Consider the following 21,970-nt stretch of genomic DNA (forward strand, 5'->3'; position numbering starts at 1 on the left):
TTTAATTCTAAAAGAGCTTTGGCTTTCCTAACCTGATCCCTGGCTGCTCAGTGTCTCTGTATCCCTCCCAGGCTATCTGTACTTGCTTCCACCCTCTGTAGGCCTTCTTTTTGAGCTTGGTCAGGAGCTCCTTGTTCACCCATGCAGGTCTCCTGGCATTTTTGCCCAACTTCCTCTTTGTTGGGATGCATTGCTCCTGAGTTTGAAGGAGGTGGTACTTGAATATTAACCAGCTTTCTTGAGTTCCTCTTCCCTCCAGGGCTTTGTCCCATGGTACTCTACCAAGCAGATCCCTGAGCAGGGCAAATTCTGCTCTCCCAAAGTCCAGGACAGAGCGTTTGCTGTGCTCCCTCCTCACTGCCCTCTGAATGCAAAACTGCACCATTTCACGATCACTGCAGCCAAGTCTGCCCTTGAGTTTCACATTCCCCACCAGCCCCTCCCTGTTGATGAGAATGGGATCCAGCACTGCACCTCTCCTCTTTGGCTCTTCTATCATTTGGAGAAGGAAGTTGTCATCAATGTATTCCAGGGATCTCTTGGTTTGCCTCTGCCCTGCTGTGTTGTCGCTCCAACAGATATTGATGTTGTTAAAGTTCCCCATGAGAACCAGGGCTTGTGAATGTGAGGCTACTTCTACCTGTTTATAATGGGCCTCATCTGCTTGGTCTTCCTGATCAGGTGGCTTGTAGCAGACCCCCACTAGGATGTCCCCTGCCCCTGCTGTCCCTTTAATCCTAACCCATAAACTCTCTGTCAGCTCTTCTCCCATCCCCAGGCAGAGCTCTATGCACTCCAGCTGCTCATTGACAGAGAGGGCAACACCCCCTCCTCACCTCCCTTGCCTATAACCTTCCATCCTAACACTCCAGTCCTGCGAGCCATCCCACCATGTCTCTGTAATGTCAATGAGATCATAGCACTGCAGGCATGCAAACATCCCTAACTTCTCTTGTTTATTTCCCATGCTACGTGCGTTAGCATAGATATTTGAGTTGGGCCCCTGATGAAACTAACTTACTGGCTGGAGTGGCTGGAATTACTTTGTGCTGCTCTTCAGGTGCTTTCCTGCTGACCCATGATCCTTCTCCAGGCTCTGGACATCTATTGCTGACACTGGCATCAAACTGGGAGGAGCAGGATGGACTGAGGTTTCCCTCCCCTGAAAACTTTAGTTTAAAGACCTCTTCACCAGCTTGGTAAGCCTATGACCAAAGATGCTCTTCCCCTTCTCTGAGAGGTGGACCCCATCAGCCCCCAGCAGACCAGGTTTCTCAAAGCAAGTCCCACGGTCTAGGCAGCCAAACCCCTGTCTATGCCACCAGTCCTATAGCCATCTGTTGATTTGCCAGAATCGATTGGCCCTTTCACTCCCCTTGCCTTTGACCAGCAGGACTGATGATAAAAACTACCTGCATTCCTGTGTCTTTTACTGCTGCTCCCAGGGATCTGTAATCCCTCTTGACACTCCTCAGACTGCTCCTGGCTGCATCATTGGTGCCCATGTGAAACAGCAGCAGTGGATAATAGTCCTTATGACGTATGAGGCTTGGCAGATAGGACAGGCACCTTTTCCCTGCAGCCTACAGCCTTGTGTGTACAGTGTCATCTTTGCTTCTACGATCTAATATACCCTTCTTGATGGTCAGTTTTGCAGAGAATGTTTGCCATTCTCTACAACACCCTGAGCATCACCCTCTGTAGACCTTCCCTTAAGAGACAGAAATGCTGTACTAGCAGCCATCAGGGAAAATTGTGACCTGTGTAATGGAGTTCAGTGGAGTTCAGTGGAACATACTTTTTCTTGCCAAGGATATAATGGTGGGCACCCTTGCTGTATGCGTTGTTGCTTGGTTGTTACCAGGTAAACAGGTGTCTGTATGTGGTGATACTTCGCAAAGGAAGTAATCTGGAGAAGGTACTGTGTCTTCACGCACATCCTAAGGAAGATATGTCCTGTTACACTGCAAACAGTAACCATTAATAGGTAAGCAACCATAAAGCTTGCTATCTGATGTAAAATTGAAGCCAAAGGGTAGTCATAATCCATCTAACATATTCCTCCTCTGAATTAATAGGCTTTAATAACATAGAAAATGTGCAGAAGTTATACAGTGTCATTCTATAAATGATTTCTACCTAACTTCTGGTCATGATCTCATTTATAGTTTATATAGAAAGTATTAGCCTCATGATTTACAGTCTCCTGGTAAACATCAACTTGTGCATCCTTTAAAAATTAGATTTATTTTCCAAAATGAAACAGAAAACAAGAAAGAACCAGTGCAGAAAATAAGAAAAAAAACAATGTTATGTATTAGACAAACACAACTATCACTCATCTCTATAGCATTTTTGAAAGTGATAATTCATTGATATTTCTGAAGCTGTGATTTTTATTTAGAAAGTCACTATTTCTCAAGTTTTGAACAGCTGGTCCAAACATGCTGGTTTATGCACAAAACAACACAAAAACTTTGAAATAATTATTATTATCTAGCAAAAAATCATGCAAAAAAGAGATCCTTCTTGATTCTTTATAAAGAAGTTTGCATTTAAGACTAAAATATTACCCTTCTCTTTGCTTGTTAGTCAGAAAGCATGTGAATAACATTTGAAGAAAATACCACGGATATGTATAAAGCAGGGGGAAAGAAGCTCTTGAACAATTTTGGATCTAGCCTCTAGACAAAATATGAATAAATCCATAGCTTACTGAAGGAATTACAGGAGTGAATGAATTAATGAAGCAATGAACCAAGACAGCCTAGAAGTTACGTTCCACTGAACTGGAAATAGAAATTTAAATGGATTTAATTTATTAGGACCATAAAATCTATTTATCTTTCCAAAGGCTTCTTTGCAGTAATAGTAATTTTCTTCAGAGATGTATAATGATCTAGTATTACAATGAATACCATTTGAAGGTTCTGTATCTGCAAAAGAATTTCTGCAGGTGTAACTGCCTCTGCCTCAGACTGTTCTATACAGTCAAGGGTCTACAAAAAGAATACCAAAAATGTTTTGTTGATTGGTTACGTTATGCAGATAGCAACTGCTACTTTTGCAGCTTTACCAGCTATTTTTGTGTTGAAAGAACGGTGTGATCCCCAGAGCTACTCTCAGTGTTAGCTACCTGATCTGTGTTGGAGTGGGATAGGATCGGTTTCCTCTTTGGCATCATTTCTCATGCCGTGCATTTACTTTGTATTTGTATTGGGCAGTGCAACTGATATAATTTGGTCCCAGAGGTCCCATAGAAATTCTCAGCTTTATACAGATATTCATGTATGTTCATTGGCCTGGAAATCCCCTCTGAGACATGATTCACCTTACCCTTACCCTTTTCCAATTTTTTCTAGTTTTTAAAAGAAGCAATGCGACTTTCAAAAATCATAGAATCATAGAATCATAGAATATCCCGAGTTGGAAGGGACCCATAAGGATCATCAAGTCCAACTCCTGGCACCACACAGGTCTACCCAAAAATTCAGACCGTATGACTAAGAGTCCAAATGCTTCTTAAACTCCAACAGGCTTGGTGCAGTGACTACTTCCCTGGGGAGCCTGTTCCAGTGCAAGACAACCCTCTCAGTGAAGAACCTCTTCCTGATATCCAGCCTGAACCTCCCCTGTCGCAGCTTGACACCATTCCCTCAAGTCCTATCGCTGACCACTAAAGAGAATAGATGGGTGCCTGCCCCTCCACTCCCCCTCATGAGGAAGCTGTAGACTGTGATAAGGTCTCCCCTCAGCCTCCTCTTTTCCAGGCTGAACAGGCCAAGTGACCTCAGCCGCTCCTCATACGTCTTCCCCTCTAGGCCCTTCACCATCTTCATATCCCTCAAATACAGTGATATTATCTGTTTCAGCATCAAGTTGAGAAGACAAAATAGTGAATACAAGAACAGCCTTTTTTTGTTTCTTCTAAGAATTCATGGCACTTAGGTTTTAAAACAAAACATACATTCAGCAAAACGTGTATTCAAAACATTCTCATACAATTTTCATTGACAGTATTTTTTGTTTCTGACCTAGGAGACGCTGGTTGTTGTAGATAATTAAGTTGTAATCAACTAAGCTCCAAAAATTGCATACATTTAATTTAATCTTTACAAAACAACGTACCCACTTAACACTGTAGCCATATAAAGACCCAGTTTACGAAAGATTTCCCAGTCCTCAACTTCTATTATCTTCCCAGCAATTAAAAACACAATACCAATTGGCATATACCTAGAAAGCAAAAGTAAAGCAATTAAAAATGTATTCTCAGAAAAACTGCATGCTCAACAAGTCACGATTTCTTGTACAGTAAAGGTTTTTGCAACAGATTGAATGATTTGCTTTGATGTTCTGTTACACAACTGATTTTACTCACTTGCAGCAAGGTTACATTAGAGAGAAAAAAAGACTAGGAAATCAGAATAAATTTTAACTTTGTGCATGGTCTAACAGCTACTGCATGATCTACTGTCCCAGAATACACAGAAGTTAGGAATGGGTGTGGGTTTTGCTCTGCTGCAGCAAATGTTTATGAGTGGCTATAACCTTACTTGAAGGTGGAAGTTTGCAGGGTTGAGACCAAGATTTTGTGCTCTGATCACACAGAGATGGGAAAGGTCTCCTGCACTTTCAGGAACTGCCCTGTAGCACTGGGAACTGTATGTGAATCACCTACACAAAAGAGTCATTTTAATGTTGGGATAGCACAGTCATCAGTTTGTTGTTTGATGGGAGGGTCCCCATCCCACAGTGAACTTGCTCAAGGCCATGTGCAGCAGAAATGAATAGCTGCATTGGCTGCTGCCTACAGCAGACAAATTCAAGGCAAAATTCAGGGCTTATGCTAGCACCAGTTCCTCTGCATTCCTTTTACCACCACAGAGCAGGCTGTGACACAGACAAGATGCCAATTTTCAGCTTTGATAAATGTAATATAAACTAATTTATAAATTTGTGAGTTTATGAAATTTATACATTTTAAAATATTAACTTATAAAAATGTGTGTGTGTTATCTCACAAACACAGTAGTACTTTCCCCCGGTGCAAAGTAGGGGGTCCTAGTTCCTGCTGAATGCTGAACTTGGCGAAAGGAAAACTAATTCCTCACACTGCCAGTGTCCATCTTTACCTTATACAAAGCAACAGCTCCCACATCTCTAGAGACACAAGGAGCCTGAAGCCAGGCTCAGGCACATGCAAAACAAAGGGTAGCTTATGGGTAGGATCCTGTATTTGTAGCACATGCTAATTCTGGGGTCTTATTAGCGGTAATTTGCTGCAGAGTGAGGCAGCCTATTCCATGGGACTTTAACTCAGTTGGGCACCAGATTTCTACTGTCTAGCACAGTACAAGCTGCAGAGACCAACCAGCAAGAAGTGTGCAGCTAAGCCCTGGACAGGTTTACTGTTTTGCAGACATCTCAGTGTGCTGAAATGGAGGGAAAATACATGGAAGGGAAGGATCTGCTAAGCTACTGTTAGTGTGAAACAAGCAAGGTGGATACAGGCAGAGAGTACACAGCAAATGGCACAATGCACACTCCATGTAGGATCAAACTCTGGAAAGGATTGGATGTGCTTGTGGTGCTGATCCTGTAATTGTAATCTGCACACCTACTGAATGCACGGACACAAGCTTTGTGAATAGCTCTGAAGTCCAACTAAACACCATCAGATGTGTTGCTACTTTCTACTTCTTTCCGATCTGGGAACATTATGTGAGAATATTGTGAGAATGTTATCTCGCAAAGCCTATTAGCACAAGGTAAATGATGCCAAGTTGTATCTTGCATATCGTTTTGGATTTTGCTCTATGCTGTGGCTTGTATATTAAATTATATTTCTAAAGGAACTCAGCTCCTAGGACAGCTACCCTGTGAACATAAAGGCTATCAGGGAATAGTGTTCGAGACTGAGAAAGACATGTGGGTGATTCTTCTACAGTCCTCAAATCACCAGCACAGTTGTACTGGTTTGATATAAACTTCTAGTGACAATGTCTAAAAAACTCAAGATTCTTGTGTATCAATGGGACTGTTCCTTTAGTGTATAGTAAGTGGAAGCCTTGTCTCTAGTTTCCTCAAAAGGATCAAATTCTGTATAAATGAAACTGTTTACCAGCCTTCCTTTAAAGCTGTTTGCTGAAGAGCACACATACAAAAGCAAATGTGAAGTATGAGTCTGCTCTTACATTTTCAATGACAAAACCCCCCTAAAGAATTAGTTAGGAAATGCCAGTATACCCTTGGACTTACCACATAATTATCTGAACTATACTCATTGTAGCTTCATTCAGTGCATTGAAAAAATCCACCAGCACTTGGCCTTTCTCTCCCATTTTCCCAATAACCATTCCAAAAACAAGACAAAAGACGATCAACCCAAGTACATTGATGCCATCAGAATACATTCCCACGATCTTGTATTCTTGGGTTTTGTTCTATAGATCAGAGTCAAGGGAAAAAAGTTACAATCTGAAAACACAGAGTTTACTTTAAAGAGTTTTAAAATGAAAGCATAATTAGATCTTTCTTTGGAAAGATATGGAGCTCTTCTCCAGATATTCCATTCCCTTTCTGGCATTGCTGCATGGGAAAGTTCAGGAATGAAGGTAGAATTAAAACTGCCTTTAAAAGCTTTGTATTTTAAGGCTATGCAATGATCTGATCACATCCTATGGGAGAGTAAAGCACCCCTTAATTTATGTTGGCCTTTACACACTTCTGACACAAAGAATGGCAAGGTCCAGGTATCCTCAGTCATGCCTTCATTGTACTCAATACTTACTCCGTACTGTGGTGAACAAATCTCAGCTGATGTAGAATCCCTGTGGTCATTTCTAAGCAGCTCAAGAGCTTTTGTCCAGATATAAGATAAATACTCCATTGTGTAAGAGCTGGGATGATGCTGTTCAATTTTGCCCCCATTTAAAAATCTACTTTTCAGCTGAAGTCAGTGAAATTGCATAATTTATACCAGAGTTTGAAGCACATCACAAAAAAATCCTACTAACTAGGTAGTTATTCGCACATTCCTCTGTGTTTGTACAGTATTAATATATGATGGGTGCATTTCCTCACGGAATCCTGCTTCAGGATTTAATTAATGCCCTTTCATATAGCTCATATTCCCATGCTCTCACTACTATGTGATGAAATTTGGAAGGAGTACAGTAAAAGGAACATCGATCTTTTATTGTTCATAGTTCTGTGTTCATTGACTAATGAATTCCTTTCTTACTATTCTGCAGTGTAATTATAGGCTTAACAAACTGTCAACACCCATAAGCTTTCCCGACCTCTAATCAGAGGTTTGTTAAACATCTTTACTTTGGTCTCTTAACATTTTTTTACAGAATAACAAACTATTAAGTAACAAATGCTATCTATTATTTTGTTTTCCACTTCAAAAAAAAAATTACAATTTTCTATTTCTATTTCTAATTGACAATTAATTTGCATATACATTTACTGGAGCATATGAATTCATTATTTTCCTATATAATCTATAATCTTTGTACTGTTTATAGCACTAGAGCCATGAGGTTTTCTTAAACTTACTTGAAGATCCTCATAATCAGCTCTAGCTCTAGCATTTATTAAAGTTTTGTGGCCTCCCTAAAATGTATCTATGTACCATTTCCATATTTCTCTCAATCATTAAGTGCCGTGTCAACTAAATCAAATTTAATCTATGTTCTTCCTTCCAAATTCATATATTATAATGGAATATAACAATAAAGGTCGCACCTCTGAAACCTCTGCTGTCGTAGCAGACGTAACAGATTCTTCCGTAAATATGGAGCTATTTTTATCCACGCCAGTTGTAACTTCCACTTTTTCACGTTTGGTTTTATACTGAAAAAGTTTCGAAAAAAAAACAACAACAGAACATCTTATTTAGAAATATGAGGAAACTCATGGACAAAGGCATAGACACCCCCTAAAAATAACACGAAAATAAACCGATCTGACACACAAACACATTATTTCCCAATTAATTGGGAATAATTTCCCAATTAATATGAGACACCGTTGCTCTGTTATTGCTCAGATATTGTAATTCAAACAAGTGATTCAGAGGTAATATACTATGAATTCTGCTATCCAGATTCCCAGGTGCCCTGCGGACCTGGATGCAGTCTTGCAGTGGATGAGATATTGCTCCTGACAAAGGCAAAGGGATTTTTTACTGGAACAGTCTAGAGAGAATCACCAACAGACACCCCAGGAGAGGCCTGTTGTGCCAATGCACTTGATACAAACAGAATGTTTGCACATGGTACACTGCTAGAGAATGTGTGTCAGTCTCATCACCTACAGAGGACGCTGTAGCATCCTGCTCTAAGGATAATTACACCAATATTGTTTTATATGGCCCATAAAAAGAGGGACTTGTCTACCTTCATTCTTTCTATGAAGTTTAGTACAGGATTGTATACTTCCACAAGGCAGAAGAGTTGCCTCTGAAGTCATTAACAGATGAAAAAATGTGCAGGGAGAAGTTTTGTAAACTGGAAATATGCTCAGTGTTCTGCACAGCAGGACAGTTAACATCATTTTCTGATGGGAAAGGTAAACTGCCTCATGTACAAACTTCAGAGTAACTAGTAGGCAGCCACTGAAGAAGACAAAAAGGGAGAGACCATCACAAAATACAGTTTGATATATTTGTGGATAAAGATGACTGAATCTGAAGTAAGGCTGAGACAGGGGTTTCCTTTTTCAACTTCCAAATCTCACTGCTTCTGAAAAGAGATGTCTCAGACTAACATCTGGCAACCTTTTCCTCAAGATGAACCAGCATCACTGGTAATGGACATTTGATGTGAGACACAGTGGGGTGAAGGCTGAGTTATGCAAACTTCATCAGACATGGAGGGATTTAAAGAACGTGGGAGTAAATCCTCATGACATTGTCCTTGTAACACTGCCTGTCCCAAAACGGAAAAACTTAAGTATTAATACATTGCTTGATTTCTGCATCCAGCTCCTAAACAGTGTCTTTTTGCAAGGGATGATCAAGAGCTGACAACAAAGTATTTATCGTAATGGAAACAAAAATAAAATGCCTTAAAATAAGTCTTTTTATGGGAGATTAAGATACTCATGGACTTCTAAAAAATTATTCTCAAATGACATAGTTTTTGGGAAATAAAATAACAAGAATTTGTAGTTAGCAATGAAAACTATAATAACAAAGAAGGGTGTTCAAACTCACCTGTTGAAAACAGGCCTGGACAAGGTTTTCTGGGAACATATTCCTGTTAAAAAAGGAGAAGCATTTCAACACTATACTAAGAACAAATTGTTTATCTAAATAAAATGATAAAATTCACTTCTTAAAAAATAGATCAGTTTGTGTGCCTTTATCCAGAGAACAATGTGATTAGCACTGACAGAGCTGACGTCCAGAAAAATCAAGGGTTCAGGACTTCTAATGACCAGTAGACTGTCCTCCTAAGGTGGAATCCTTGGGCTTATTTTTCAGTATATGGTATTTCTGTTTGTTAGCTACTTAAGTTTTTTTTTGTTTTGTTTTGTTTTTTTGTTTGCTTGTTTTTGGTTTGTTTTGTTTTTCCTGCTGCACCATTTCCATCAATTGCACAAGGAGTACAGGAGACAGTCTGAAGTCTTTTACAGAATTTCTAAAATATATGCTGGAACAAAAGAATAACTCTTACAAACACCATGCTGGAAGCATCAGATATGTGGTGTGTTCCATTGTAGTTCTGAAATATGAAATTAATCTTGGCTTATGGAAGATTCCCCTGTGTTATTCCAGGGTCAAGGGCTGCTTTCATGAACTGAAAAATTAGGACATCAGGTCAGGAGAAGTGCAATCCAGTTGTGTCTCTCTTTTCCTATGGCCAATTTCACATTCAAACAGTTGCAGAAAACAGCATTAATTATTTATTGAATATTCAACTTATTTTCTAGAGAAAGTCAGTTTCTACAATGAAGCAGAATTCATTATGTCCCTTCCATATCTTGTACACACTTCTGTCATTATTTTTCAAGTTTTTAAAGCAAAATTTCATTTAAGACAAGAGTAGTTTGTAGAAGCCTGGGATTTACACTAATCTTTACAAGACTGTCTGGATTTGGATTGTAAATCTGATGAATACACAGAAAAAAGTAACAATAAATCCTTTAAATCAGAGTTTCAGACCTCAACAGTAATTCCTATTACAGTCTTACATTTGTTTACAAGAAATTGATCTATGAAGTGTAAAACCCAGAACAGTCTAAATTATGGTCCTTATTATATAAAAAAAAAGGGTTTTTGCATGGAGTTTCATCAGCCCTGTGAATATGTATGGACATATTCATGTGGAAATTAGTGGTAAATGACTGCACTATGTTTTATTATGAGGCTGATCACAGTGCCCTGCTGTTTATACCTGGGGCAAACAACCCTGTGTAATGAGATGAATACTCCATAGAGCTGCCATTCTGCTCATGCACAGGCAGGAAGGAATAGAGGCTGGGAACAGCTGTGGATTGTTGAATATGAGGTTGTGGGGTTGAGGACTGTTCACACCAAAGAGGTCTACCTTGATCTGGGCTGGGGCAGAGATGTGCCAGATGACAACAGACATTTGCTATTAAATAGGATACGTAAGCAAATACATACATATATATATACACATGTATATAAAAAAAAATGGCAAAGAACTGTGGATCTGGAGTTGCATCTGCAAATGTCAGTCATTTCACGAAATGAAGAATGCTGAGAAAGCCACTTTTAGATACATAGTTGAATCTTACATGATAGATTAAGTAAAAATTCTAGGAAAAAAAAATAGTGGGCATGAACAGTGATATGGAACAGACACTAACTGCAGCTGAAGAAAAAAAAACTGCAGAAATGTTTGTGAGGGAACTGCTTAGCTACTATTGGAAATGCGGCCTTGTTTTTCTGGATTTTGCCTAATTCCTAAACATGTCAGAATTTATTCAATTCTTATCAATTCTGAAAACCCACTCAAGTCTTTTGCAGACTTTCCAGGGGCTGCTTTCTTCTAACCACTTTACAGATCTGTCATTTACCAGGATGCTATTGGAGACAAACTCATGATAAGGCTGCCTTACAAAACATTGATGCAACATTTTAAAGAAACCACTTGGAATATACTATAAAATGTCTAACTTGTTGGAATACATATTACTCTCTACTTGTTCATTCCAAAAATACTGGAAAGTGTTTTTATTGTATTACATATTACAACTTTATTATTTGGACTTCTGCAAAAAGGGTATGGAAACAAAAAAAAATCTCACCTGATCAGATCCAGCATGGCATCAACAGTACTGACTTCTGGGGTGCTGCCCACTCTGTCAATCTCATCTGCTGTTTGAGGCACTCCAGGTTTAATAGTCACAACTAAGACAATCCCTTAAGAAGGAGAACCAGGGAAACAGTTCACAGTGCAAGCAGAGGTATTGATACATCCTGTCTGTGTAATGCATCTTGTGTAGTTAAAATCTTCATGAGCTAAACTCATCAAATTTTCTTTGCTTTGGTAAAACTAGCTTATAGCAATAAAGCAACATAAGGAAGTGGCTGCAGAAACAAATAAAAATTTGGGGGCAGGAAATGCTAGGTCTAAACTTGTGACTACTGAAACCAGTAACTAATTTTCCACTGACTTTAGTGGCTTCATTTTAGGCATTTTTAATAATACGTAGAAATGCTAGCCCTTTCCAAATATACACTTTTGATTTTCAAAATCCAAACTGCATTTATGTAACTCTGCACAATGAAACAAGTAATATCATAGTATCATGCAACATCTTATATTAACCTCTTAGATTAACCTCTGGAGGTTCTCTGGTTTAACCCCTCTTTTGGGACAGGGACAATTTCAAAGCTGGATCCAGATAAAACATGTCAGTCTTTATTAAGTCTTCCTCACTGTATATTCACTGAAAATTCCCAGACAGATATTATCCTACACAGTGTGACCGCAGTGATATATTGCTCTCCATAATGCAACCTCTAGGAATGACTCTAGCCTCGTATGTCTGTATGTGATACTTTATTGTTAAATACTGCTTTGGTTTATAAGTAGGCTACATACAATGCACATTTTGTACTTCAAATAAATATACAACAGTTTATTTTTAGTGGGTGATATCTGTGCATAGTATTAACTTGAACTCAACAAAACACAAAGGTAATCCACAAATGACATGACAGCTGACAGCAGAGGGCTTAATTTTATTTCTCTTTAAGAACACAGCCTGAAGATGTCTGTTCAAGCAAATACGTGAGATTTCAAAGCTGTTTGTAGGGAATGAACTTTCTGCAAGAGGAGATGTGAACTTCCTAGTGGTGGGAGTGGAGCCTGGCAGTGCCATAGGGGATAAAAAACTTCTAGGAAGGGAACTGGATGACACAGAAAGCCATGTTTTCTCCCACTCTTTCAGGTGAAACAGGTAATACATTCTTGCAGCTGAGAACTTATCATCTTACTATTGAATAGCAGGACTAACTTCTCCCTGCATCTGGCTACAAGTGTGTATAATGGTGTTTGTATGATTCCTGAATCTCCTCTCCATACTGTCTTGGTAAATTAGCATTGCCATAGTGCTGTATACTTCTAATTAGGCAATGATGAAGATTTTAATAGCATTGTAACTTTTTACAGAGTACCTAGTATTACGGCAATGACTGTGGTGCAGAAATAATATATGACTGCTCGCAAACCAATCTTCCCAGAAACACTGGAATCCAAAGCAGCAACACCTGCAAAAAGAACCACAAAAACAAAATGCTAAAAAATAGTCTTAGAAGAAACTAAGTATTTTTGTAGATGCTTAACTCTATGCAGAAAATATTTCCTTATTCTAGATATTTCTAAACACTTCATTAGCAGTTGCACTTCTGAAAAATTTCTGTAGCAGACCAACTTATTTCCTTCTTCTTCTTCACACTGTTCTACCTGGATTTTTCTAGTAAAAAAAATAATTGATCTTTTTCTGATTCCTTGGTGTAGGTGATGAATTAGATTCTTGTGTTCAATGAAAGCATGTTAGAATCTATTCCTATAATTACTTGACCACTTCACTTCATCAGATCTGTAACATTTTGGTTTTAAAAGTAAGGACAGTGGGACTGTCTCAGGTCTTTTATCCTAGGTTGCTCAAAGGCACACACAGACAAGCCAGGCTCATTCCTAGCAGGCTTGCTTTTGTGCTTTTGTTAACAAAGTTTTTTTTTTGTTGTTGTTGTTCTTTTTTTTGGACTAAAGCTGTTCTGCAGGGACTGGGTTGTACCCATTACTCTGCCTGTATCTGTCATTGCCAGGAACTGAGGGCTGCTTTTGTTAATGGAGGTGGGAAACGTTCTAAGAAATGTGCTGTTCTGCAGTTACCTTAGCATCTGGCAGCAATATAATATCAAACTGATCAGAAAGTGCTTTGTAATTGTTTAAAATATTTACAGTTGTGTCTGTAGGCATACAATTCAGTAACCAGGATAAAATGAGCATCGTGACTTGACTGTCTATAACGACACTAGTTAATAATTCACTGCTATCTATTATACATTTGTGATCCATTTACATTTTTATGTTTACTGAGTCAGATTATCAAAGTCTGGCCAGATTCCCTTACCATGAGGATATTTAGCCTCAGAGAAAGGTGATCTTCCAGAAAGAATTAAGTTTCAAAAACAAAGGAAAAAAAATCAAAGATTTCTGACACTAATGAACTTACTGATCTTTGAGCTCAGAAAGGATTGTAGCAAGCATACTTTAACCAAGTGTTGATACCTCTTTCAGAAGATATACTAACAGCAGTAACAACTTGTGCCTAGAGTATTCATATAATGCCTTACTTGCTCTGTTAATTGTTATTCAAAATGCAAACAACCCTGTTAGGGAAGAATGAAGGTTATTTTATTTCATCATCGATTTGATTACATTGGGATCTTCCACAAAACAGCATATTGTCAGATTGATTGCAGAAGAACTATATACAAATGCAGAAATCAGTACATAAAGACTATCTCACTTGTACAGCAAATAATGATAATAAAAATCTATTCGTATTGCAATATGGTAGAGACCAGTGCACAGAAAAACACAGTGCCACAGTAATTACAGGAGGCTTGCAGCACTGAGGTGGTTGTTTGAGGAGCAAACAATAGAATGGACATAGAATCTGGGCTACCATTTTCATTTCTTGCCTTGGCAACTGGGTAAAACACGGTGGAAAGGAGGCTCTTTGCAATGCTGTAGGATAAACAGTGGAAACTGGCAGTAAGAACTCTTGAGATGGATAATAACAGTCAAGGGATTCTATGGACAATGGAAGAGTTGGTTTCAGTGGCTGTCAGTGCTAAAACTTACACACCTGCCATACTGACTTGGAAGGTTTAACATCACTTTTTTTAAAAAAAAGTGAACTGGTATTACCAAAGTTCCATATTTTTTAACAAAAAGTTCATAAAAATTAGAAACACTGAATTCTATAATTAAGCTTGCTTTATAGACTGTCAATAGCAGTCAGATGGCCAGTGGAGGTAAGATGGGATGGTAACATATTCTCATGGGATGGAGTTCTTCACAAAACTTGTTTTATGACCTTTTTTTGCTTGACAGTCTTGCTGAGCCAGCGTACAGCTTAATACACGTGCAAGTTTATTTCCCCATAGTAGTCAGTTATAAAGATTCTACAATTAGTATGACACAAAATTCCTATGACAGCAATTCTGCTGGCTCCAAATAAAATCCCTTTCCAAACTACTATGTTCACTGAAGTTATAGAGGCATAATTAAAGGCAAACTTTGCCCCTGCATTTTTAAACTGGATAATGATCCTGTTAAAGAGTGAGCTGTGCTAGAATGTAGGTTGTGCTTCTACTGCAATGTTGGTGCTGCTTTCCTAGGAACTGTCAAAACTTGCAAATAAGTCAGGCAGACATGATTAAGTACAAGTATGCTATAGCATGACAAGTGATTTTTTTTGTTTGTTTGCTTTTTTGTCTTTTTGTTTTGTTTTGTTTTTGAAAACAGCTGTACTCTGAAACAAAATTGGATTCAGGATTATGCTCCCTTTTGTGAATGAAGTAGCATCCACTAGAAGTTCCACAGATAGATTTACAAAGGTTTATCTTGTTAAATGTAGGAAAACACAATATATAAAAGTAGCTTTTTTTTTCCTGCTACATCCCACTGTCACGAGTGAGAAAGTCATAATATGTTATAATTGATAGCTATGGGCTTCTCAAGCCAACTGAGAACAAAATTTCCACTGAAATAACACCACAAGTCTGTAATTTCTTTGCACATAACTGGAAGATTTAATGGAAGATGCACTAAACAAAGCATACAGCTTACTCTAGTTCATAAGAAAATTTATTTCTCAGACTAAGATGGCACACACGCTACTCAAAACGGAAAGCCTGCAATGTTGTAAATAAAGATAAGATCACAAAAACACTGCAGTTAAACTTGTCTATCTACTGTGGATTGCCACTACATCTAGTTTATTTGCACTTTCCCTCCCTTGACCTACCCCCAAGTTTTATACTATTTAAACAGGTTTAAGCAGATTGACTGCAAATGAAGTTTATAGAATTTTATTAGGCATGATGGATTGTCCTCCATACTTGAGCATTTCACATTTCAAAATTGCTGTATTTCAAATTAGTTCCTTAGATTTTCTTTCAAGAGATCTTCTAATTGAGTCACAGACACTGCAGTGTGGAACTCCATTCTGTGGTTATAATATGCAAGACTTCAACTGGTGTTAAAATCTATTAATCTATCTACTCCTTATCTATGTTATTCTAAGCAGAATAAACACTTTAATATCTGCAGCCAAAGATGGGAATCAATTGCACAGTGTCCTGCAACTGGTTTTTTTTTTTTTTCAAAGTTATCTACTTTGCAAAACATACACTTGTAAAAGAATAAAAAAGGAAACAAATGGTGAAGTTGTCTCTCACATACTCTCTTTCTTGTCCCAGGATCTCCAAATACAACCAAAATGAAATGCTGCACTTCCTATGCACCCTTTTTAAGGAAAGGATGGGACAAACAACACGACTGATGTTAATCATTTTGTCTGACAACATATTAGAAGACACCAAAACACAATAGGAATGAGGGATGCCATAAAAACCTCAAAAGAACAGCACAGCCACACACTTTGGAGTGAGATATGCAGATCTTCTGTTTCAAATACTACCAAAAAAATTAAAAAAGGAAAATTCTAATTCAGCCATTCATCATTTTACACTAACTTTTAAAAATTCTGTATCCAGTCCTTTTTTATTTGAATATTTTCGTTGGTGTTGCCAGGAAGCCTTTCAATTTAATTTTCTTTCATTTTCAAAGCTGATATTTTTGCTTTATTACCAGAGGATTTCCAGGCCTTTCCATTTTGAAAAATGAACCAAAAGGGGTACAATACGAAACCTGCAAAAATCTGGAGTGGTAAAACTGAATTATTACAGGTGATTAAACCTGTCTGGTTTTGTCCTATGTTGTGTTCTGCTACTGATTTTTGCACTTGGAATATGCCATGTTGCCTAAGTTAGAGAAAAGAAACACAGCTTTCCAACTCACTTTAGAAGCCCCGTCTACATGGAGAAATGCATCAAACCAAGAGTTGTATTATAACTGAATGATATTCATCTGCAATTTCTGAAGTCCATTTGAAATTTCTTAGAAAATCTCGCACATATTTAGAACTGCTTTCCTAAAATGTTCATGTATAAAGAAAGCTCCTTACACAAGGGTATAGTCTGATTTAGGAAAAGCTGGGCCTAAATACTAAACATGATGTTTCTGAAATTTTTACTGGTAGCCACTGATGGAAGTACGAATCATTTTTTTAGTTTCTGATTTACAGAAAATTACACATTAGTGTAACATAAGATTGCAACTTCAATTAAGACAAATATTTACTAATATTTACTATTTTCTCTCTGAAAAGAGTGATTTTTTTTTTCCTTTTTTGATGTCACGGGAACAGAGAACATTCCTAAACAAAACTGAACTTTGAAAGTGCTAGAGAAGTTATAATAAAGGCTTGAAAAATCATTGAATTGTATGCTTCAATAGTAGTGACAATATAGAAAGACTCCTGAGAAACCCAATTATTTTCTGCATTTTTTGTGACACTTGACTTTCTTTGCCTTGCTGCTTAGGAAGGTTGTTTTGGAACACTGTGAACTGAAAACAGTTCTTACATTTTCTTGTTTTTTCCTCTCTTCATCAGCTGATGATGATTCCACTCCCATTAAATATAGGAGTGCCTCTGCTCAGCTGCCAACAGACAACCTCTTCTCAAGCCTGAAGGTTGGTCTACAGCTTTCTTACTGTTTCTTAGTAAATGTAACAAGATTCTCAATGATTTCTGTACTTCTTTTTCAGTTTTCAAAAACAGTTACTTAGATTTTTCAGAATAAAAATAAAGCTTAATCATAGAATCAGAATCACAGAGTACCCCAAGCTGGAAGGGACCCACAAGGATCACTGAGTCCAGCTTCTGTCTCTACGTGGGACTACCCAGAAACCAAACCATATGTCTGAGAGTCCTGTCCAAACACTTCTTGAATTACAGCACGCTTGGTGTCGTAACCACTTCCCTGAAGAACCTGTTCCAGTGCCTGACCACCTTCTTAGTGAAGAACTTTTTCCTAATATCAAATATGAACCTTCCCTGCAACAGCCTCGTGCCATTCTCTTGGGTTCTATCCCTGGTTGCCAGAAACTTGCTGGGTCTCCAGGGAAAAAAAGATCAGAGAGTGCAGCAGTCCTGCATGGGGATTACAGATTGAGGTGATATACCATGACACTGCAGTCCATCCTATACCATGTTGGTACCACCAGGATCATGCACAGTGCTGAGGTGAAGCTCTGAAAAGGGCCAGCGACTCCCAGCAGGCACTCAGCAATGACAGTGCAAGGCACCCCATCTTCAACAGCACAGTTGCAGGGAGTCAAAATTGACAAAAGGCAGGGTCAGCAGATACCCATCTCAGGAAGTCCCACCAGGCAACAGTATCCAGTAAAACATATGACAAAGTGACACTCATGGCAGCACAGTGTCACTATCATGCCACCTTGCTGACCTGCCTATGCAGTTGCTTTATTTCTACCCAGATCCGGAGTAACTCTGTGAAATTACAATCTGAAAGACCTGTCCTGCAGAAAACTTATCTAAGTAGATGTGGGTGACAGGCACATTCTCTCATTACCAGTTATGAAATGAAGTAGAGAAGGGAGGCCCATTGTTTCTAGACTTGCTTGGAATAACAAGACTCTGGGGCAATTAGGGCACTTTTCCAATGTTTCATGTAAAAGAAACCAATCACCTAATAAAAATTATTGTTATTATTATTATTATTTAATAACATGCAACATAATACATAAGGAATATAAGTATATAATTTAAATATATAATTTAAATGTATATTAATATATATCTTATATCTTATATCTTATATATTATATATATTATATATAAAAATGTATACTTATATAAATACTATATAGTATGTCATACATAAATATATATTGTATAATAAATAATATATTTTAATATAATGATTAATAATAACAATGCAAGTTTTGTACTCAGGAAAATTATTTAGACAAATTAATGCAGTTGGTAGACAAACCAGCCTTGCCCCCCGTGACCAACCTACAAAATCAGACAAATCAAGTACTAATATTAATGTTCTCATTGTACTTATTATTTTGGTTGGAATAAAAATGGGAGTTTAAGGGAGGCAACCTCGTAAGGTACACTTACAAGTAGTTGGAACTATATGATCTTTAAGATCCCTTCCAACCCAATCCATTCTGTGATTAATGAAACCTCCAAAAATATTGGACCCCACTAGTCCTTCCGTGTTTTTCCTTCATGTTGGAATGACCTTCTACACTGCCCACTTAAAACAGAAATTTTATGCCAGTATATATATATATATATATATATTTATACTGGTGTATATATATATATATGTATACTGGTGTATATATATACATAACTACATTTTATATATACATAACTACATTTTGCATAGTCTGTAGTTGATCACCAAGTAATTGACTAGAGTTGCTATCATAACCAAAAAACTACCAACACAAGAGGGATCTACTCTCTGGGTAGAGCACTTGCTCTGTACTACAGGTGCCAACACTGGTAAAAAAATGAAACTGTGTAATCCATGAATTACAGATTTTGTGTAGTTTAGATAAATATTTTAAACTGAAACAAGCAAATCAAGCAAATCGGTGCCTGACATGCTTAAAAGTCAAGTAAACAATATGCTCTCTGTAGAAGATGGTACTGCACAACGTTTTTGTGTGGTTTGTATCAGTGTTTGCTTTGGAGGCATATATGAAATGCAAATGTATCCAAATGGCTTTGGTACTAAGTATAACACTGTTCTAGAGTTATTCACTGTGCTTCATTAATATTGTGGTATCTGTGAGACCTAGGAGTAAAAAGGGTTGCATTCAGGACCAGAAACAGTCACAAGGATGTTCTGACTTCTGGTGATTATATCTTACCAGCTGCCTAGTGGACAACACCTATATCCTTAGAGTTTGCCATACCATTCTACAGAGTTATCCTAACTGAGCACAAGGGTTTATGCTTCCAGGTATTCTTTTCCTATACATCATAAGAAACGGAATCTTTAATTTGGTGTTGTGATTGTCCAGCAGCAGCAATACCTAGACACTTTGGCATTTTTTTGCTGTTCTACAAATTCTGGTGTCATCAAGTGCATCATCTCCTGCAGTACTTCTTAGCTGTTCTCAAAGCTTGTAATAATACCAGAAGAAATCAACTGAAGTTCAGCAGAAGCTAACAGGATCTTTTCCTTCCACCATCTAACTTCATCAGCACAACAGATTGATCATTAAGTGTAATCAGCAAAAGGCTGGGCTGTTTACCTGCCTTTGCCAACAGCATAAAACTTGATGATCACGATGCAAGTTTTCTCTGTAGAGATTGATGCCACTTATCCAGCTCCATAGCACTGGTGGTTGGCTTTTTTCCTTAAATGTCCATGAGTGACAGAGGGAAAAGTCCAGTTCAAGGGCCTTCCACATTCAAACAATTGCCATCCACATCATAGCTTCTTCCTTGACACTTACAATTTTTCTCTTTCGTAGCTAATTACTTTTTTGTGGAGAAATAACTGCAATTCAGCACACGTCAACAACTCTCTTAGATTTCTGATATTTAATTCACAATTGTAACAAAAATATAGCATCAAGTGTTCCTAAAGAGTAGAATGCTATGGCTTTTACACCTTCTCATACATGAGTCAGATGTTGATTGAAGAACAAAATGCAGTTCTGAAACTGCTCCAAACTGCCATTAGTCTTACTGCTTTAACTGAGAAATTTCAGTAAATGCTAGAGGAATCATTAAAGAATTCTTGACATCTTCAAAGCTTCCACTTTTTAATTCTCCCCCTCCTCCTGCCCCCACCTTCCATTTTGGCTATTCTGGCTGCAACGTACATGCACTAAGTCATAGAAATGATACTACGAACATCCAGTAGTGTCAGGTCTGTTTAAAACTTTTTCACGGGATATTGCAACAAACATAAGAAAATAAAAAAACATAGGGGATTCTTAAAATGCATATACAGTATTTCAGTAAGCAATCCTCCTAAAGGAACCATAATGGTTTATACAAAAATAGCAGTGTTGTTTCATTCCAATGGCTGTGCTATGCTATATGGTGCTGAAAAAAAATACTCTTAGAAAAATACTAGGAAAAAAATAACAAAAGAATGAAGAAATGCAGAAACAGCCCCCTTGATAAATGGATAGCTGTCTGAAATGCATGAAGTTACTTGACTTTAAAAGATGGGAGTATTCTTAATATAAGACATGAACAGTATCAATATTTCAACTGCACCTGACTGTGTGGTATGACCTGACCTCTCCGTCTGGTTTGTTTTTCAGAATGCCATTTACCTCCCACTGACCGTTCTCACTTAATTCTCTGATCTTCACAGAAGTGGTGGTGAAGTCACAATCACAATCTTTCTTAGAGGCATGTAAGCATTTTGAGTTAGCTGCCTTTTCTTCTACTTGCAAGAGAAAACACTTACATAAAACCAGCATTTGGCCTATATCTTCAGAATTGAGAAAAGATTTTTGCTTGAGGAAAGACACACCAAATTCTAGCTGTATAGTTGACTTTTGTAGCAAGCTTATTGCTCATTTTCTTATCCCTTTATGTGTCTAAGAGAATCCAAATTTGCATTCTTACTCCACAGCTCACTGCCAGTTGTAATCAGTGCAAAGACCACAAATTCCAGGAAAGGAAGAAATCTCATATACGTAATCAAAGATTTTATCTTATTTCCATGTAAATTTTATCATCATTTGATAGTTGGTTCATGTATGTTAAGTGGGAAAGGTTCTGTCTCACGTCAGGGAAAGGTATTCTCTATTGTCCTAAACATGAAGTCAGGTTTGGAGAGATCTTTGAGTCCAAATTGCCTGGCATTATCTACACAATCTCCCTTGTGACTAAGCAGACACAGTGATTCTTCCTTAACAGGGACACATGTTGGAGTCCCACTCCCTGAGACTCAGAAGGGGTATAAATAGACTAAATGTTAAATTTGTCAACTAATCTAAAGTTTTTTCACCCAGCCAGTCTCTTCCTGATGAAGCTCTATCTGCCTGCTTTCACAAGGCCTCTTCATTTCCTGTATGAAGAATGTTCTTCTCGGATCTTCTAAAAACAAGGGTGCCAAAGACTTCTGTCCTCTGTCCTTTTGCCCTTGGCGTAGTATTTCTCATGGTGACCTTTTGAATGGAAGGACCTGTTATATAAACTTCAGGCAGTAACAGGTGCAGGAGAAATCACCGTAACAGCAGTGAAATCAGAGCCTACACTTTACTGTAGCCATCCTTGACCCACCTGTCATTTTCCCTCTTTTCAAGGGAGTTTCTGAGTCTTTTCT

At 37.9% G+C, this 21,970-nt stretch overlaps 1 protein-coding gene across 3 annotated transcripts in view; it reads right to left on the minus strand.

Moving 5' to 3' along the window:
- SLC1A1 (solute carrier family 1 member 1) overlaps positions 1-21,970 on the minus strand; it is a 60,552-nt gene that overhangs the window by 11,460 nt on the left and 27,122 nt on the right. For all 3 annotated transcript variants that reach the window (XM_083819246.1, XM_083819247.1, XM_083819248.1), the window contains 6 exons: positions 12,665-12,757; positions 11,290-11,404; positions 9,227-9,269; positions 7,756-7,863; positions 6,262-6,446; positions 4,129-4,236 (listed from right to left, as the gene is read on the minus strand). In XM_083819246.1, the coding sequence (XP_083675372.1) occupies positions 4,129-4,236; positions 6,262-6,446; positions 7,756-7,863; positions 9,227-9,269; positions 11,290-11,404; positions 12,665-12,757 (652 nt within the window). The remainder of the gene's footprint in view (positions 1-4,128; positions 4,237-6,261; positions 6,447-7,755; positions 7,864-9,226; positions 9,270-11,289; positions 11,405-12,664; positions 12,758-21,970) is intronic.

The sequence above is a fragment of the Anser anser genome (assembly GCF_964211835.1).
Source record: "Anser anser genome assembly, chromosome: Z".
NCBI classification, from domain to species: domain Eukaryota; kingdom Metazoa; phylum Chordata; class Aves; order Anseriformes; family Anatidae; genus Anser; species Anser anser.